General features: G+C 38.7%; 1 protein-coding gene across 2 annotated transcripts in view; it reads right to left on the reverse strand.

The window, feature by feature from the left end:
* ASXL3 (ASXL transcriptional regulator 3) overlaps positions 1 to 17,110 on the reverse strand; it is a 62,868-nt gene that overhangs the window by 18,370 nt on the left and 27,388 nt on the right. Inside the window, exons 4-7 of one of the 2 annotated variants that reach the window (XM_077352494.1) lie at positions 14,135 to 14,252; positions 13,116 to 13,235; positions 7,885 to 8,048; positions 1,328 to 1,424 (exon numbers count right to left, since the gene is read on the reverse strand). In XM_077352494.1, the coding sequence (XP_077208609.1) occupies positions 1,328 to 1,424; positions 7,885 to 8,048; positions 13,116 to 13,235; positions 14,135 to 14,252 (499 nt within the window). Of the gene's footprint in view, positions 1 to 1,327; positions 1,425 to 7,884; positions 8,049 to 8,596; positions 8,763 to 13,115; positions 13,236 to 14,134; positions 14,253 to 17,110 lie in introns of those variants that run through there. The other variant, XM_077352496.1, reaches the window with a different exon arrangement.

Raw genomic sequence — 17,110 nt, forward strand, 5'->3', positions numbered from 1 at the left:
TAAAAATATTAACAAGATTTCAGTGGTGGCCATTTTGGGGGTATTTACTAAATATATATTTGTGGGATGGGATTTACAGAGAAATCCTAAGGGAGGGAGAACTGAATCAGAATAGGAACAACTGACTAACAGAGTTAGGCTGGCATAACAGCAGTTTATGATGGTACCGGGCACTGAAGCCACTAAGTTGCTGAGTCCCACTGGTGCAGAGTGTCCCAGCTGCACATTGGGATAGCAACAGTACAAAAAATCCCTGCCAGTGCAAATGTGCACATTCCTGGGGGCATGGTGGCAGTTAGGCAGCTTTCAAAGTGTTTTCAGTTTCAATTAGGTACAAAGTTGCACTATCAAAAATGGCATTGTAGCCCATTGACAACCATGGCAACTTCAAATTTACTTCCCCCACAGAAGTGTGGCCATGCTCAGGGGACCCCAAGCAGCTCAGGATACTGACTAAATGCACACCCAATCAGCAGACTTCCCTGTTCCAGTGATGCCCCTCCTAGGGACCCTATCATGTCCCCCAGGCCTACAATTAGTTCCAGGTAGTCCACCCCAGATTTCCTGAGGTAGGGTGTGCAGCACAGAATGCTATCTGACAACTCCCTGCCATATGGATTAGAGTGAGCACACATACACCAGTGGCACGCACAACACAGACAGGGCACTGTTGGGTGAGCACCTGGGGGTAATATACCACAGGCAGGTAGTCCACATTTTGTGGCTGACTTTCCTCAAATTGAGGCCACACATGGCACCCTTTTCCCCCATTCAGCTGCCACATAACTATCTCCTCAGCAAGGCAATTATTGGCACCACAACGGTTCTGTGGTGACCAACACGGGACTTTTCTGTCACATGCATTTAGGTCTCCATAGGTGACATGGAATGGAAACGTGTATTCATTTTAAAAATATGGCTGTTCAAACAAACACCTATCGTTAGGCATGATGATGATGATGATGTTATCTATTCATTCGTGTCCAACCCATGGCGACGTCTCTGTCAATGACTGCTTCTTTCAGTTGGTTCATGGTCATCCCTGTATCGGCTTTGATCGTGTTGAGCCAGCGGATCCTTTGGTGATCATGTTTCCTTTTGCCGCTGACCATGCCCGAGTGTTAATGATTTCTCCAACGGGTTTAATTACATGATCGTTAGGCATACATGTGTTTAAATCAATTTGAAGAATGTGCAATTTTTAGACCCAATTACCTTCTCTTTTACAAAAAGTACTTAAAAGTGTGTGTATTCTTGACAAGAAGGCATCTTTTCAAGGAAAAAAATCATAAGTATTTGGTAAATTGAATAACATGTATGAAATTACCTTCTGCCAGTCGTTGTTTCCACCCTTGTGCTGCATATGCAAAGAATTCATTATTTAGAGCGGAACTACTGAGGCGCAAAATTCCATCACTTCCCATCTAGAAAATAAGCCAGTGGTAGCAGAAGAAACTGTCAGAAACTGCTTCAACTATGAATACGTAAGAATAGAGCTCCAATGATGTGAAATAGGGAAAGAAAGGAAGTGGGAATAACAAAGGGGATAATCTTCTAATATTTAAATAGCACTTCCATTGTAGTCATCATATTAAATGCAAGTGGCCTAAGCTAGCATCTGTGTACCTGCATTATTTACGATAACCAAATTCTAATTCAGTCCATGTGATTTAGCAGCTCTTTAACATTAGAAGCCAATAATAAAGTAAGCAAAAAGTGAGACAGAATCACAGAAACATGTCAGAACCACTCAGAATATACAAATGTTATCTAATAAAAAAGTACATCTCATCCATTATACAAGATAAAGCTGTTTCTGTAAAAGTAACTGTAAGATTAGTAATTTATAAATGTTATATAAAGTTCAGAAATCTTAACTAAAAAACACTAAAATGAAAGAAATTAACACGAAGAGTCACTTGAGATAGAAATTCCAGGCTAGAAAAGCAATGTAGCACTAGGAACATATTGATTTTCTACTCCTTCCCGTGATCAACATTCTGGTGTACTTGAGATGCAAAAAGAAATCAAGAAGATGGCTAAACTATAATGGGATGACTTTATAAATCTGGATTCTGGCAACTTAACCACTGAGCCAAGAAGAAGAAAAGTGAAAACAGTGCCCAGGATGCTGGTATAAGCACTATTAAGCAATGCCCGCTGCTTCCTTTTTTGGTTTAACACCTGTTTGGCTGGTGTCAATCTGATATTTTTTTCTGATGTTAAAAAAAAACTCCATCATGAGGGCTAGTGTCTAAAGAATGAGAAGAGCAGTAAGAACTCCATCTAAGAGAAACCATGAACTGCTAGAGAATATAGTAGTCCTTTACTGGTATGAATTGCCAGTTTTATAAGAAATGCCAAATCAAGTTGCTTCCTTCCTATTGTTTCAACCATGTTCACGAAAACAATGTAAAAAACTGCTCTCTCAAAATTTGTGCGGGGAGGAAAAGGAGAGAAGACCAGAGAGATATGCCAAATGGAAACCAGCTGACATGTGCTCACTACAAGATCTATATAGGGATAACAAACTTCTCAAGTTAGAGAAGTTATAATGTTGATAATTTTTGTTTATAAGTCAAGCAGAAGAGACATTTTTTTACCTGAAATAAAAAAAGTACAAGACATGAAAAACTTCAAATTCTCGCTATTTACTTTAGTAGTCCATGGCCAGGAAGACCGCACAACTCATCACTAAAGCTAAATTAGTATTTGGGAAAACATGCCAATAAAGCACTTTTTAAATACACTATTAATTTTTATGGTCTTCCAAGAACTGCTGTCCAACAGAGACAATACTTTAATGAGCCAGAACAGCAAACGTTTTTGAAAGGTTAGTTTTTTTTATTCTGTTGGGTATTGAATTCTAGTTTTGTCTGATTAAGCACAATGGAGGTGTTAATTCCCAAACATAAGCAATTATTTTATGAAGAATTAACACTAGAGTCATTAAAGTAATTGTTTTTTATTTTATTTAAGGAGAAAAAGAAACATCTGTCATAGCCCAGCGGCTAATTTCATAAGCCATCAAAATGTCTTATGAAATATTATAAAACAGAACAGCAGACAATCAGTTAAGTTCCCACTGGTACCTAATTTAACTCCTTTGTTTCTAGAGCGCTCTGAAGTATCTGTATGTTAACAAAATGTGGCAATGTTCTATAAACATTCTACTAAAATCTAAATGCTTCGTAGGAAAAAAAATCACATTCTTTTATAGGTGTTTATGATCTCCAACATGGTTGATATATTAAGAAGCACTCAACCATACAAATCCATTATTCCTTGACAGGCATGCACACACACCCCTTCTTCAATACTACCTTCCTCCACACACACACACTATTGCTCAGGCTTTCTATATAATTGATATGTAGAAGACATATTCTAAAATAATGGTTTTATTACTGTAAGTAGTGATTCTACTATTAACTAAGACAGTAATAAATTCTACATAGTTTCATTAGGCCGTTTCACAATAGAAAAGCTTTCGCTTCAACATAGCAAAGGCATAAGTCAGCAACTTGCAATACATCTTACAACATGGATTCTCTAATTTTAATAGAAAGTGCTGAATTTATGTTGCAGATTCACTTTGTAAAACAGAGCATGAGGCCAATAGGATTCTAGTCAGCTGAAAGGTCACCTGAAACAGCTAAAGAGACATCATGAACTTTCAGGGATTCAAAACAGTAAAAATGGAAGAAGTCTAGAAAATTAAAAGAAAACTGATCCTGCCAGGTGCTCTTCTTTCCTGTTTTGACTTTGAATATAATCTGTCAGACTGCAATCCTATATTTTGAAAACTCAGTGGGGTGTGCTTAATAGGCTTCTTACTTAGTAGATCCAATAATAGTTACAAAAATAAATGATGGTATTGTAGCACCTTAGACTCACAACATTTGATCCCACTACAAGCTTTCATGAAGTCCACTTCTGTGGACAGAGTGACATCCCTAAAGGTAAAGGTAAAGGTATCCCCTGTGCAAGCACCGAGTCATGTCTGACCCTTGGGGTGACGCCCTCTAGCGTTTTCATGGCAGACTCAATACGGGGTGGTTTGCCAGTGCCTTCCCCAGTCATGACCGTTTACCCCCCAGCAAGCTGGGTACTCATTTTACCGACCTCGGAAGGATGGAAGGCTGAGTCAACCTTGAGCCGGCTGCTGGGATTGAACTCCCAACCTCATGGGCAAAGCTTTCAGGCGGCTGCCTTACCACTCTGCGCCACAAGAGGCTCTACATAACATCCCTACATAACTGTAAATTCCTGATAAACTACCAAACCTTAGCAAATTCTAGGATTCTCCACCTATTTATCATTATTATTATTAGATTTCTTACCCACCACTTTGAGTTGATTTGTGGCAGGTTACAAGAAGAATAAAATCCCAATACATAAAAACATAAAAACCATAAAACCAAATCCCAACCTACTCTGGCGACAAGAAAAATAAAAACCTCTCCTCCGACTTCCGTGACCACACCTCCCTCAGCGCCCCAGGGCGTCATACCCTAGAGATGCTGATAGTTCTAGTTGTTGAGGGGTCCTTGTGATCTCCTGCACCCTAGCCTCAACCAAAGACCTGGTGGAAGAGCTTCGTTTTACAGGCCCTGTGGAAATTCCTACAGGGCTCTTAGCTCTTCCGGGAGCTCATTCCACCAGGTTGGGGACAGGACTGAAAAGGCCCTGGCCCTGGTTGAGGCCAGGTGAATCTCTCAAGGACCAAGAATCATCAACAGGTTGGTCCCCGCAGAATGCAAGGCTCCACAGGAAGCATAAGGTGATAGGCGGTCCCTCGGATATATGGAACACAGACCGCGAAGAGCCTTAAAGGTCAGAACCAGAACCTTGAACTTGATCTGGGCTTCAAGCGGCAACCAATGCGGCTGTCTCAGCACTGGCTGAATATGGGCACTCTAAGGTGTTCCAGTGAGGACCCTAGCTGCATTTTGTACCAGCTTTAATTTCTGAGTCAAGGACAAGCATGGGCCCACACAGAGTGAGTTACAGAAGTCAAGCCTGGAGGTGACCAACACATGGATCACTGTGGCCAGGTATTCTGCGGACAGGTAGGGTGCTAGTAGCCTCACTAGATGTTCATTAGCTTAGCATAGCTAGTAGATCACTTTTTTTTCACTAGATCTGAAATGTTATGCCACTAGATTTCACCTTGTGCTGAATAATGTAAGAACCCTGCTGGATCAGCCCAGAATAGTTTCACACAGCCAATCAGTTGCACAAGAATGCCAACAAACCGGTCATGGAAGCAACAGTATTTAGAGGTCTGTTTTGCTGCTTTTTTATATAGAGGTCCCCTTTACTACATGTGGGTAGTAGGCACACAAACCAAACCCCTCCCCCATGAAAATAGCTCAGGTCATGGTTTGTGAATTGGTGGTTATGCCAGGTGCTGCCATGGTCCTCAACTGACCTGTTTCTTTTCATGCAGCTCTGATATATACCATGGAGCTCGCTTAGGACTGGCACTCTGTTTGGGAATGCAGCAGCCAAACTGATTTCAAATTAGATATAGAGATCTTCACTGATTGTGTGTGAACACCAGTGATTACCGGTTTACTTCTGAGCTAAATTCAAGCTACTGCTGAGTTTTTTTCAAGGATATTTAAAATCTGGATCTGGGATATATGAGGAAGCATCTTCTCTCATATGTAATCTCCCTTAATTTAACATTAGGTACAGATAGACTTTTGACAGCTTCATATTGTATCATATGGTGGTTCCCTTTAAAGGCATTTTTAGTAGCAGCATCCAAATTATGGAATAGGGTTGAATGCTTTGGTGCCAAAGCACCCAAACCTATCATATGGAATTGTCTACCAGAATTCACTGTTTTTGGAACTTAGGATCTTTGAAGCATGCTTCAAAGATTAACTAGTTTGGGAAGTTTTTTAATGTTCGATATGTCTAGTAGGCTTTACTGGTTGTAAAATTAAGGTAGAGTAGAAAAGCTAAAGGATACATATATATTGTGTGTATATGTATATGTATATGTATGTATGTATGTATGTATACACACACACAGACACACACAAGTCAAATAAAACAAAAATTGCATTTTCATATGGCCACTAAATTACAAAATGTAATTTATGAACCCAGTAGGTTCATAAGGAGAGGATGTGCTAATTACGCAGGTGGTGATTCTTTTGATGTTTAAACCAGGAGCAGCAGACTTTAAACTTGGAACATTTGAAAAGGTTAAAAACAATGAACTTGTGCATGCTTCTATTAAGCTGGTAATTTGATTGTTGTGTACTAGCTCTGACTGCTGACATTCAAGGCTTCAGATGATTGAAAGATAAATGATAAATAAACATATCAAGCTGCCTTAATATTGCATACAGTTACTACACATAGTTATTGCATTGAGCTATTGTATGTCTACTAATGTCTATTCTGACTGGTGAGTCTCAAGCAAAGTTGCTTCCCAGATGTGCTTTTTCAGATCCCTTCAACTGGAATTGTTGGTGACTGAATTTGGGACTTTCTGCATGAAACATATATGTTTTGTCAATGAGTTCTGCCCACTGGAAAAGCAGTTTCATGACAACTTATTGCAACAAAGGCCACAACCACATCTTGTTAGACATTGTGCTTTTGTTGTGCTGTAGAAATCAGTTTGCCTCCTGTATTGTCTTTTCCATATGGGAAAATCCAGTTGTGAATGACTGCTGTAGTGCAATAACAGCACAGCATTCAACAGTGTGTGGATGCAGTGCATATGCAGTGTCCACTCATACCCAGTGGCTGAGTAAACACACTCCAAAGTGTTGAAGCTAGAGAATTAGTAATTAGATAACTTTATGAATACCTACAATTGCAAACACCCTTCCCATTAGCAAGAAAGAGTAACAGGATTATTTAAAAAATTCTTAAACAGCTATAAACTAGACAATCACAAACTAGAGGTCCACCAGTTCTGCAGAAAAGCAGAGTGCTTAGTGAAACAAGGCAGTGGAGGAAGTTGCAGTACCAAAAATAAAGAAAACCTCATCTTGTGTATTCTGGATCGCAGCCAACATCTTAAATAATTTTACATTACACTGTGGCAACTGAATGATTTATAACTACATCAGACATAAAAATTAACTCTGGATATTAGCTAGGCATAAAAGCACTTAAGAGGCTGCTATTCCATTTTTTGTTTCTAATGGAAGGTTGACTGCTTCTTTAAAAGAGTTGGGGACAGAAAATGTGTCTTAGTTACTCATATTGATTTGCAGTCATGTAGTAGATCAAGTGCTTTCAGAAACCCTGTCACATGCTTAGGGTCGTTTGAAAATCTGGAAAAGTAAAGAAAAAAAGATAACACAATGCTACGTTGTAAAATCTCGGCTGCCAGTTTAAAGGTTGCACAACAATCCCAACAAACAATGCTGAATCATGCTACAGTAGCAGCTATTGCTGTCAACAAAGTCCAGTCTGACAGTGGGTATGGAAGAGAGAGAGAGAGAGAGAGAGAGAGAGAGAGAGAGAAGGTGAAGATTATAATGTTTCCAGCAAGGGAGAGAAGAAGTTAGTGTTGACAAAGGAGTTGGCAGCAACAGTAGCTACTGGGTGAGGTGGTAGCAGTATTGGATATTAAGTGCAATTGTTGCAGAAAGGATGGCAGAATTAATGATCAGAGGGAGAAGAAGTGGGAGCCATCAATGGAATGAGATTTCCCCAGCCTTTAAATGTTACAGCAATGACATAAAAGCTGCTTTTCCTAAGTTCACACCATCTTCTGGCAATGTGTTCTGTAAATGCACAAAATCCAAAAGCACTTACTTGTGTCAGTGACTCACAATATGTAGTAATTTAGACTGTAGAACAGAATCATGATTAGTAAAGAATTATAGAGGCAATTACTGTACATACCTGTCTATCCACTTCTGGAAGCAGAAGCAGGAGGTATTGTTGGAAATGCTGAGGTAAGGAAAGAAAGGTGTGTTTGTTTATTAAAGCCCTCAGGTTAGTGTTCACAAGAATAGATCCTGGCGTTTCTATGTCAATATCCTCGGCTTTGGTCCATTTCAAATGTCCTGGATTAAACAAATCAAACAAATTCAACTTCACCACAAACACCAGAGCAACTCTCTTTTCAAGTGCCATTCATGTTTCATGTAGAACTGTACACTTCAATGCAATAGAAAAGAACACAGCTTTTTCCAAGCATGTTCCCTGATATGTCTCACTTGTCCTTGCCTATTTTTACACCCTCAGTTTCCCTGCCATTGCTATAAAAGTAATATGGCCTGTTTTCATTCATATAAGAAACTGCTAACTACAATAAATCAGACTGTTTCCACTCTCTTATAATATCATGAGGCCATTATTTTTAATCAGCTGCCCAATAATTTTAGTGCAAATAAACAGAATACATTCTTGTTGAATTGAATTGCATTTTCCAATTTCATTCAAACAGTGCATTATATAATGCAAATGTCTGTTTCTACTTTTGTTGTGCAAAATCAAACCCATGATAAATTCTGATTGTAAACTTGTTAATCCATTTGTAAAACAACCTTATCTGCACTAATTTTTTACCATAAAGATTATGCATTTCAGACAACTCCCTCATTCATCTTACCTGAATTGCCTACACTGAAAGTACCTATGAATGAATAACAGCTACACTGGTACATAGTTTAGTTGCGCTGATTTGATTTGGGATGAAAGAGTGCAAATTTCCTTCCTCTGATTTCATGTATTATAGCAAAGATGAAACTATGTCATATTTAGCATCTGTCTGTTCCTTGATTCTTGTTTGAGCCACTGATTCTTGCATATCTTTCAGATTCAAAAACTGATCTTTGATGACATGGTTCCTGCTTTTGCAACTCCAACAGTGAGGAGCTTAAAGAAAAAACTATCTTTACTAACATAATCTCATACAAGCTTAACTCTATCCACAAAATACACCTTGTAAAGTAAACAAATATGTAAATGTCTACTGATGAGGTCTTCTTTTGCCATAATTTGTTTTGGCTCCAATAGTTACTGAGAGCATCAATGAACATGCTGGGCATTAAGACAGACCTTCAGACTGTTTCTGGATCAACAGTATCATTGAGATTTGCACTTTTAAAGAATCAGCTTTTTAGTCCATTTCCACACTGAAATCCACATCTTCATGCATAGGCCCAAATTTCCCCCTCACCCCACAGCAAAGAAATCCCCAGAAAACTGGATTTTGTCTTTTCAAGCGGGGTCTAACAAGCGTCTAATTCAAGGCTGTTCAGTGCAGAAATTTGTGCATTTGGATTTTTTTTGCTGTGCCCACCATTTTGACTCATTTGGGTACGCCTCTTTCTTCATCACTGTCCTCCCTTCCCCTCTCTTCCTACCTTTTTTTTAAGGGTGATCGTGTTACCATGTTGTTTCTAAATGTCAAATAAAGGAGTCTTGCACAGCAGTGTAATAATGTTATAAATATATTTTAAAATTATATTCTGGACACTTTGGGGGGAAGTAATCAAAGGCGCAGAATGGTGGGATTATGGGGCACAACAAAAACAAAGGTGCAAGTAGGCACCATTTTTCCAACACATTTTCTGAAAAGGAGAAGGGAGCAAAGCATGATGGGAGACTGCCTCTGTCAGACTCAGTGCAGAAAGCATATTGTGAATGTCAGTCTGGGAAATGAGAAGAAAACCCAAATGTGGACAGGCTAGAGTCAACTCGCAGCATCTAAAGGAAATCCAAACTGAGGCTAAAGCAAGTTATGTCTCCTAATGCAGAAAGTGTCACAGTCACAAAAAATCTAATTTAGAAATATCTCTGGGCCCTAAGGTTTCACCAAGCATTAACTACCATATACATTCAAGCCTATCTTTATGGCTATAAGGCAGTGGTCCCCAACCCGCGGGCTGCGGCCCGGTGCCGGGCTGCGAAGGCCTTGGTGCCGGGCCGCGGCTCCCTCTCCCCACCCCCGCGCAGTAAAAAACTTCCCAGGCCGCAAGCTTGCGGCCCAGGAAGCTTCATACTGCGGGAGGGGGGGAGAGAGAATCAGAGCTGCTCCCGTGCATTGCACAGAGCGCGCCCTGCAGGTCCCCAGCCTCAAAAAGGTTGGGGACCACTGCTATAAGGGACAGAAATTTGCTTCTTCTGAAATGAAAGCTAAGATTTTCTAAAAGCTGGATCCTGCACTTGTACTGAAAACACAAGACTCTTTCAAAAGTATACAGATATCAGAAGAAATCAAAATTGTCCTATTTAAAATATAGGTTCATTGCTTCCACATATACACATAACTCTCACAAAGAATTACTTTTGAACAATATGTATATGCAACCCTGACACTAGCTTTGTTGCTCCAGAATAACCTCTTAGATGTACAAGATGTACAAGAGCAGTAGATGACCACCTACAATAAGATACTGGCTTGGACTAAAGAACCATACACAGTCTTACTGCATGCACATGGAGATTTGTTCATGCATGCACTGTTTACAGTATAATTTCCTGGGAGAAGCTTTCAGAGCAGTATTCCATGGGTCATAAGGAACTGGTATCAAAATGGAAAATAGAAACAAAATCCTGATGAGCATGGAAGTTTGCCAGTGAACGTGGGCCTCTTTGGATTAAAGATTTAAGAAATGCAGACTATGGCCATATGAAGAAGAATACTATTAAGTAATTTGCAGTGCAGAGACATATGTTCAATTACTTTTTATCTAAGAGAGAGAGAGAGTTATGTTTGAAGTAACACAGCACAACTATGGGAGATTCTCTCAAATGGCATAGGATGCTGCCAGTGGGACAAATAAACAAAATTCCTTAACAACATTAGCTAGATGAAAGATATTCAGAGACTACCAACAGAATACATCATAAAGATAGATCTCCAAAGCATACTGTTCTAGATTTTTAGTTTAAGTTTTTTTAAGCAGCTTAAAAAAATTATAGTTTGTCTGATTAGATTTCATTTTATTTATTATATTTATATGCCACCACTCTCAGCCCAATCAGCTTTACCAAGTTCTAAGAAAGTCAACATTGATTTAATTTAAAAAATTCCAAGTAACATTTAGAGCCTTCTCAGTCTGAAAATCTTCAAAGGTTTGGATGGAGGAAACATTAGTCTTTTATAGACAGGGAAATTAAAGAATTCATGCAAAAACACATAAGCAATACTTATGATAGTAAATAAGAAATTATTTTGCATGCTTCCCATTTTAATAAGGAAGAACATGGTGGCTTAATTATAATTTATTATTGTTTTTTAAAATAGCAGTAAAAAAAAAAAGAAATTCAACCACATCTTCTGAAAAATCTTCACTATGGCCTCTCAAAAGATGAAGATTTTTAAATAATTACCAATTTTGATGAAGATTAAATTAATGTTAAAATTAGGATACCATACAAGAAGAAGAAGAAAAAGGAGAAGGAGAAGGAGAAGGAGAAGGAGAAGGAGAAGGAGAAGAAGGAGAAGGAGAAGAGTTGGTTCTTATATGCCGTTTTTCTCTACCCGAAGGAGGCTCAAAGCGGCTTACAGTCACCTTCTCATTCTTCTCCCCACAACAGACACCCTGTGGGGTGGGTGAGGCTGAGAGAGCCCTGATATCACTGCTCAGTCAGAGCAGTTTTATCAGCACCATGGTGAGCCAAAGGTCACCCAGCTGGCTGCATGTGGGGGAGCGCAGAATCAAACCTGGCTTGCCAGATTAGAAGTCCGCACTCCTAACCACTATACCAAACTGGCAAGTAACCAGTCCACAACTGAGAAAGATGTGTTACAATTGAATATCTATCTTAAAATATTATTTTTATTTAGAAACCTTCCTGAGACTTCCAGTTAAAAACATTAATTCAGCTATATAACAGTAAATTAACCATTTCCTAAATATTGATTAAGGGTTATAAAGACTTTTGTTGCAGAAAATAATGATCCAATGTTATCAGGATGAACATTTGGTACTTTAATTAATGATAGTTTAAGAATATTTGACACTACGTTTAATTACTAAGTAAAACATCTGTTTCTTAGGCAAAAGGAGGATGTCTTTAGATTATAATTAAGAACTGGTTTCCAAAAAAGGTAGATATTAGTGCCAGAAATTGATTTTTTAAAATGAAGATAGATAATTTCTTATGAAGAGCTTGTTGTTAACTTCTCTAAGGGAGCTCTGTTAACAGATCATTAGTGAAGTAAAAAGATTCAGTGGGCTGTTGAATTTGATCATTTACCCTAAGAAGATTAAGAAACTGTTATATGGTTATTATATTTCAGAAGATAGATTCAGACGTGTAGCCATGTTGGTTTGAAGCAGCAAAACAAAGTTTGAGTCCAATGACACCTTTAATACCAGCAAGTTTTATTCAATGGAAAAGCTTACATATTGAGTAAAACTTTGTTGGTCGTAAAGGTGCCACTGGCTCAAACTTTATATTTCAAAAGAGTATATACTGAACTTCTTTTTGTAGACAAAATAAAATAAATGTATGGATCCAGAATTTGGGCAGAAACATATTATTTCTAAAGATAGTAGAGAATAATATCCCATCAAAAAAAGCAGAAAATCTTACCTTCCAAATGATTTGAGACATGTTGAAATCTAGGATAAGTAGTTGCATATAAATTTTCAAAAAGAGGAGAAAGCAAATCCAACATGGTATTTAGAAGTCTAACAACCAGCACAGAATAATGTATTGCTTAAGAAACAAGTGCTAGAAGTGTAGCCTCATGTCTTGGTATGGAATTAAAAGGAAAACCAAAATAAGGAAACAGATATAGTACACCATAAGATATATGTAACAATGTTATTCCATTTTGGAATAACATAACAGGAGGTAATAATGTCCCCCTGTTAAAAGAAGATGAAGGAAGAAACAGCTGGCTGCAAAATGGCCAATTTAGGACAGATTGAGTCTATCAGACTGAAAAGGTCAACTGCAGAAAGGCATGCTGGGGGAAAGGTCCCAATAAGAGGGCACTCCTGTAGAGTTCAGAGGGATGATGAAACAGCCAAGGAAGGCATGCCTGCTTTGGAAATATCTACACATCAGAGAAAAAACATCAAACTTTCTACAGTGAGTGTACAGTACATATATTTTCTATAAACTGAAGTAATGTAGTGACAAATAAGACATTTTAGAGACCTACTCACCTAAACCAGATTTTTTTAATCTCTTTAAGTGCTGGCTCATTTGTTTTCCAGTTGGAGATTTTTGCCCATGTTTCATTTCTTTATCAGAACTGTCTGCTTCACCATTTTTAGATTCAGACCCTTTAAAAAACAAACATTATACTGAAGTGCTTCCCCACTTGGGAAAAATAACAGAAAGCTAGTATTTAGGGAGGGGAGGGAATTGAGAATGACATCTTCATCTGCTACTCTATTTAAAGGTAATGTTTTTTGCTTGACAATTTGATTCCCTGTCACTAGAAGCAATGAAGCAAAAGCTCATAAATCCATTAAGTGGCGAAAACAAGTTTCTTGAATGTAGCAGTCAATAAAGATGTTTGCTAATCCACTATAAATAATCCTCTTCTCTGATAGCTAAGGGATACCTTTAAAAATCATAATGTTGCCATTAAAAGGGAGATAAAGAAGTAAATGGAAGAAGGAAAAACCCACCCTTTGTAAAGTGAATTTTCTCCCATGTCAGGGAAAAATCTACAATAAACAGATATATATCTCTGTACAATCCAATACATTCACAATGAAGCATCTAACAGCCAAAACTAAAGGTCAGGGTTGCACTGCGATGATTAGAAGGGTGCCAGAATACAAATTCTTACAAAAAGAAAATGAGTATTGCAAGATCAAACTCCGAGAGTAATTCATACTCTCAGAGGAGCGGGGATGATAATTCATTTTGTCCTCTGATAGTACTTCATGCCACTAGGGAGTTCTTCCATTAGGAATAAGTATCTAAAATATTTTTAATTATTTCAAAAGAGTTATTTTTGTTTTATCAGACTGTTTCCCTGCCTTTCCATATAAGAGGCACATTCTTCCTCCTTCGAATTAACAAAATTGGTTTAGAAATATAATAAAAAACTACCATATGGGAATATAAATCATTATCTTCACCCATCCTATATTTTGTATTATAGCTCTTGCCCAAAGGGAGAGCTCAGTGACTGGAAATTGGTGTCACAGACAGACCTTTAGCCATTTACCTGAAGGTGAATCCGACTGCTCATCAGACACCTTTAATGGTGTCAAAACAACACGAGGAACAGTCTTGTTTACCATCATTGAGACTCCATTTCTTCTTTTCTGCTGCTGTCTCAAAGCCTACAAAGAACAACAACAAAACAGAAAACTGTAACATAAAATGCTGCTTACAAGTGAATTACATGAAACACTCCCTTATCATTCAGCTGAAACCTCTTAAGATAACATTATTTATCTAGCTGCAAGTTTGCCAGGCTTCAGACTTCCCCTATTATATGCTATTTTCTTAAACATTATATTTATATTATATGGAAAACAGGCTTTTGGCTTTAAAGATAAGGATGGAGCACCTTTAAATCATTCTCCAGAACAATTCTGACAATAAAGAAGCATACATAAACTGTTTTCTGTACCTTAGCAGCAGAAACATGAGAACCCATAGAATTTGAGACTAAGATTTCCAAGAAAAATAAAATAAATGTTTCAAACCCAGACTAAAAATGTGTGTCTGTACATCTCTTGCAGGTGCATCTTCTCCCGTATACAGCTCAGTCAATCAAGTTAACACAGTGTCATCAGTATGTACAGCATGTAAGGGCTACAGTATTGATGCACTCACTCAGCCGTGAGTAGTACTGCACAAAATCACTGCACATGGCAGGAATCATTTATTTCTGCGAAGGAAATCGGTCCTAATCTTGGGAAACCTTGCAGTACTTGGCTTCTGTCTGCCTGACTTTGGGCATTAACCTTCAGAACACGAACATGATGGTGTTCTGGCAAATCTGGGGGAAAATGATACAAGAATATATAACCCCGATGAGTGAGTATGTGTGTGTGTTTTATAACCAGATCGGCTATGGGGATGATAAAGCAATACAAAATACAAACTGAAACTGTGAATAGTTGCCAGGGTATTTTATACAGTAAAGCAAGCCCAGACTGGAAGGTCAGGAAATGTATTAATGTGAAAATCTGCCTGTTATAGAATTTACAAGTGTAGATATTCAAGCTGAACAAGTCACAACAAATCAGACTGCTGCTGATCATCTGCTACCTGCTCGTAATCTTCATTTTACACTCCCATCATCTTTGATGTGAGTTTTTTCTTTTCTTTTCGTTTTTTTTTTTTTTACAAAATTACATTCCACCAATGGAGATCATGCCTGGCACAAAGTAGTATTCTTTGTCTCCTTACAAGCACTAATGACTAATAACTTGTGAGGTTAATTTTGTAATTGCGATACAGCTGTAACCTATTGAGTTGACAATGCTTTGCACACAATACTTCAAAAGCCAAAAGAATTAGGAACAATTGCTGCTGCTTCCTTTGAATAATTCTTTACAACACAAATCCAGCCACAATGAGACACAGTTGGATATTTTAATGCAGTCTTATCAGATGCACAATATATGAAAAAAAACTGTCCCTGATTAAATGTTTGAACTGAGTGCTTTTTACGACAATTTACATGCATTTGAATTTTGCCAATATTTCTACTTAGAGGGCTTTTTGAGTATACTGAAATAAGGGGATAGTTTCTCTTAAACACTAAGCAACTTTGTAATTCAATAAATATATCTACTGCCTATCACTGCAAGAAAAGGCTACTTTTATTTTATTCAATAAAGAAAACAGCCTGGAATATATTACAATTCCTTTACCATGATATATCAGAGTTAAAATGGCTTCAGATATCAGTGTTGAAATCCCTCCAGTATTGTGGCAGATCCAGATTTAAAAGACACACTGACATTGATTTCAGCTGAGCACTGTCAGCTTCTGTTGCCCGTGGTTATTATTGCTAGGAGGAGAACCACGGTGGTTTCACCCTGAAATGCAAAATATCTGCTAGCATGAGATACAAACTGGGGGGGGGGGAGTTCCTTTTTCATTTGTCTCGCAGACGGAAAGGGAGAAGACACATCTGCTCTATCTCCCTCCAGTTTTGGCTCCTTTGATTAATCAGGGAGCCAACTTCCTATCCAGTTGAAATTTCAGTTGATTAGGTGAATTAAGCCTTAGGTTAAAGTCTTAATAAACCAAATGCACGTCATCTGGAATTCAGACAAGAGATATCATTCACACTTGCCTCATAATGGTTAACAGAAATGTAGTATTTAATAAGTAGAAAACACTAGTGATAATATACTTCATACCTATTTTACAGTTTCCATGTGTGAAATTTAGCATAATATTTGCTTCAGTACATAAAAATGTATAATGAAATGCTAATTCATCTCATTTGTTGACGGGTAGCAGGGAAGTTAACAAAACTCCCACTGGACTGCTGTACATGGTTGATGGTGTGTACTAGGCTAGGGGGGTCATGAATTGCATGGGGTCTGACTACACAGCATGTTAAAGAAAAAGATTTGGAAGAGAAGCAGGGTCAGATCTGGTCATTATTTGGATGGGAGTCCACCAAGGAATACCAGGGTTGTGATGTGCAGTGGTCCCCAACCTTTTTATCACTGGGGACCCGTCAACGCTTGGCAATATTACTGAGGCCCGGGTGGGGGAAGTCTTTTGCCGAGGGACGTCATAGCCACCTGAGCCACTGCTCTCCTTGCTTTCCTGCTGGCGTCCCTGACTTCCCACTGCCCGCTGGGGGGCACTGCCAGCAGCAGCTGCGCATTGCCACGCCAAGGGGGAGCCCCAGCCATGGCGGCCACTGGAGAGTGCCAAAGGTAAACTGGCAGCAGAGTGGCAGGGCAGCCCCCAAGGCAGCAGCCAGGGAGGAGGACGAGGAGGAGCCGCGGCCCAGTACCAAATGATCCATGGACCGGTCCCGGTCCCCGGACCAGGGGTTGGAGACCACTGATGTAGCGGAAAGCAATGGCAAACCACCTCTGATTTTCTCTTGCCTTGAAAATGCCATGTAATTGCCATAAATCAGCTGTGACTGGACAGCAAAAAGGCTAAAACCCCCAAAGTAGATGGCAGGAATCAACAGATATATTCCATTATAAAAAAC

This window comes from Paroedura picta, chromosome 9 (assembly GCF_049243985.1).
Source record: "Paroedura picta isolate Pp20150507F chromosome 9, Ppicta_v3.0, whole genome shotgun sequence".
NCBI classification, from domain to species: Eukaryota; Metazoa; Chordata; class Lepidosauria; order Squamata; family Gekkonidae; genus Paroedura; species Paroedura picta.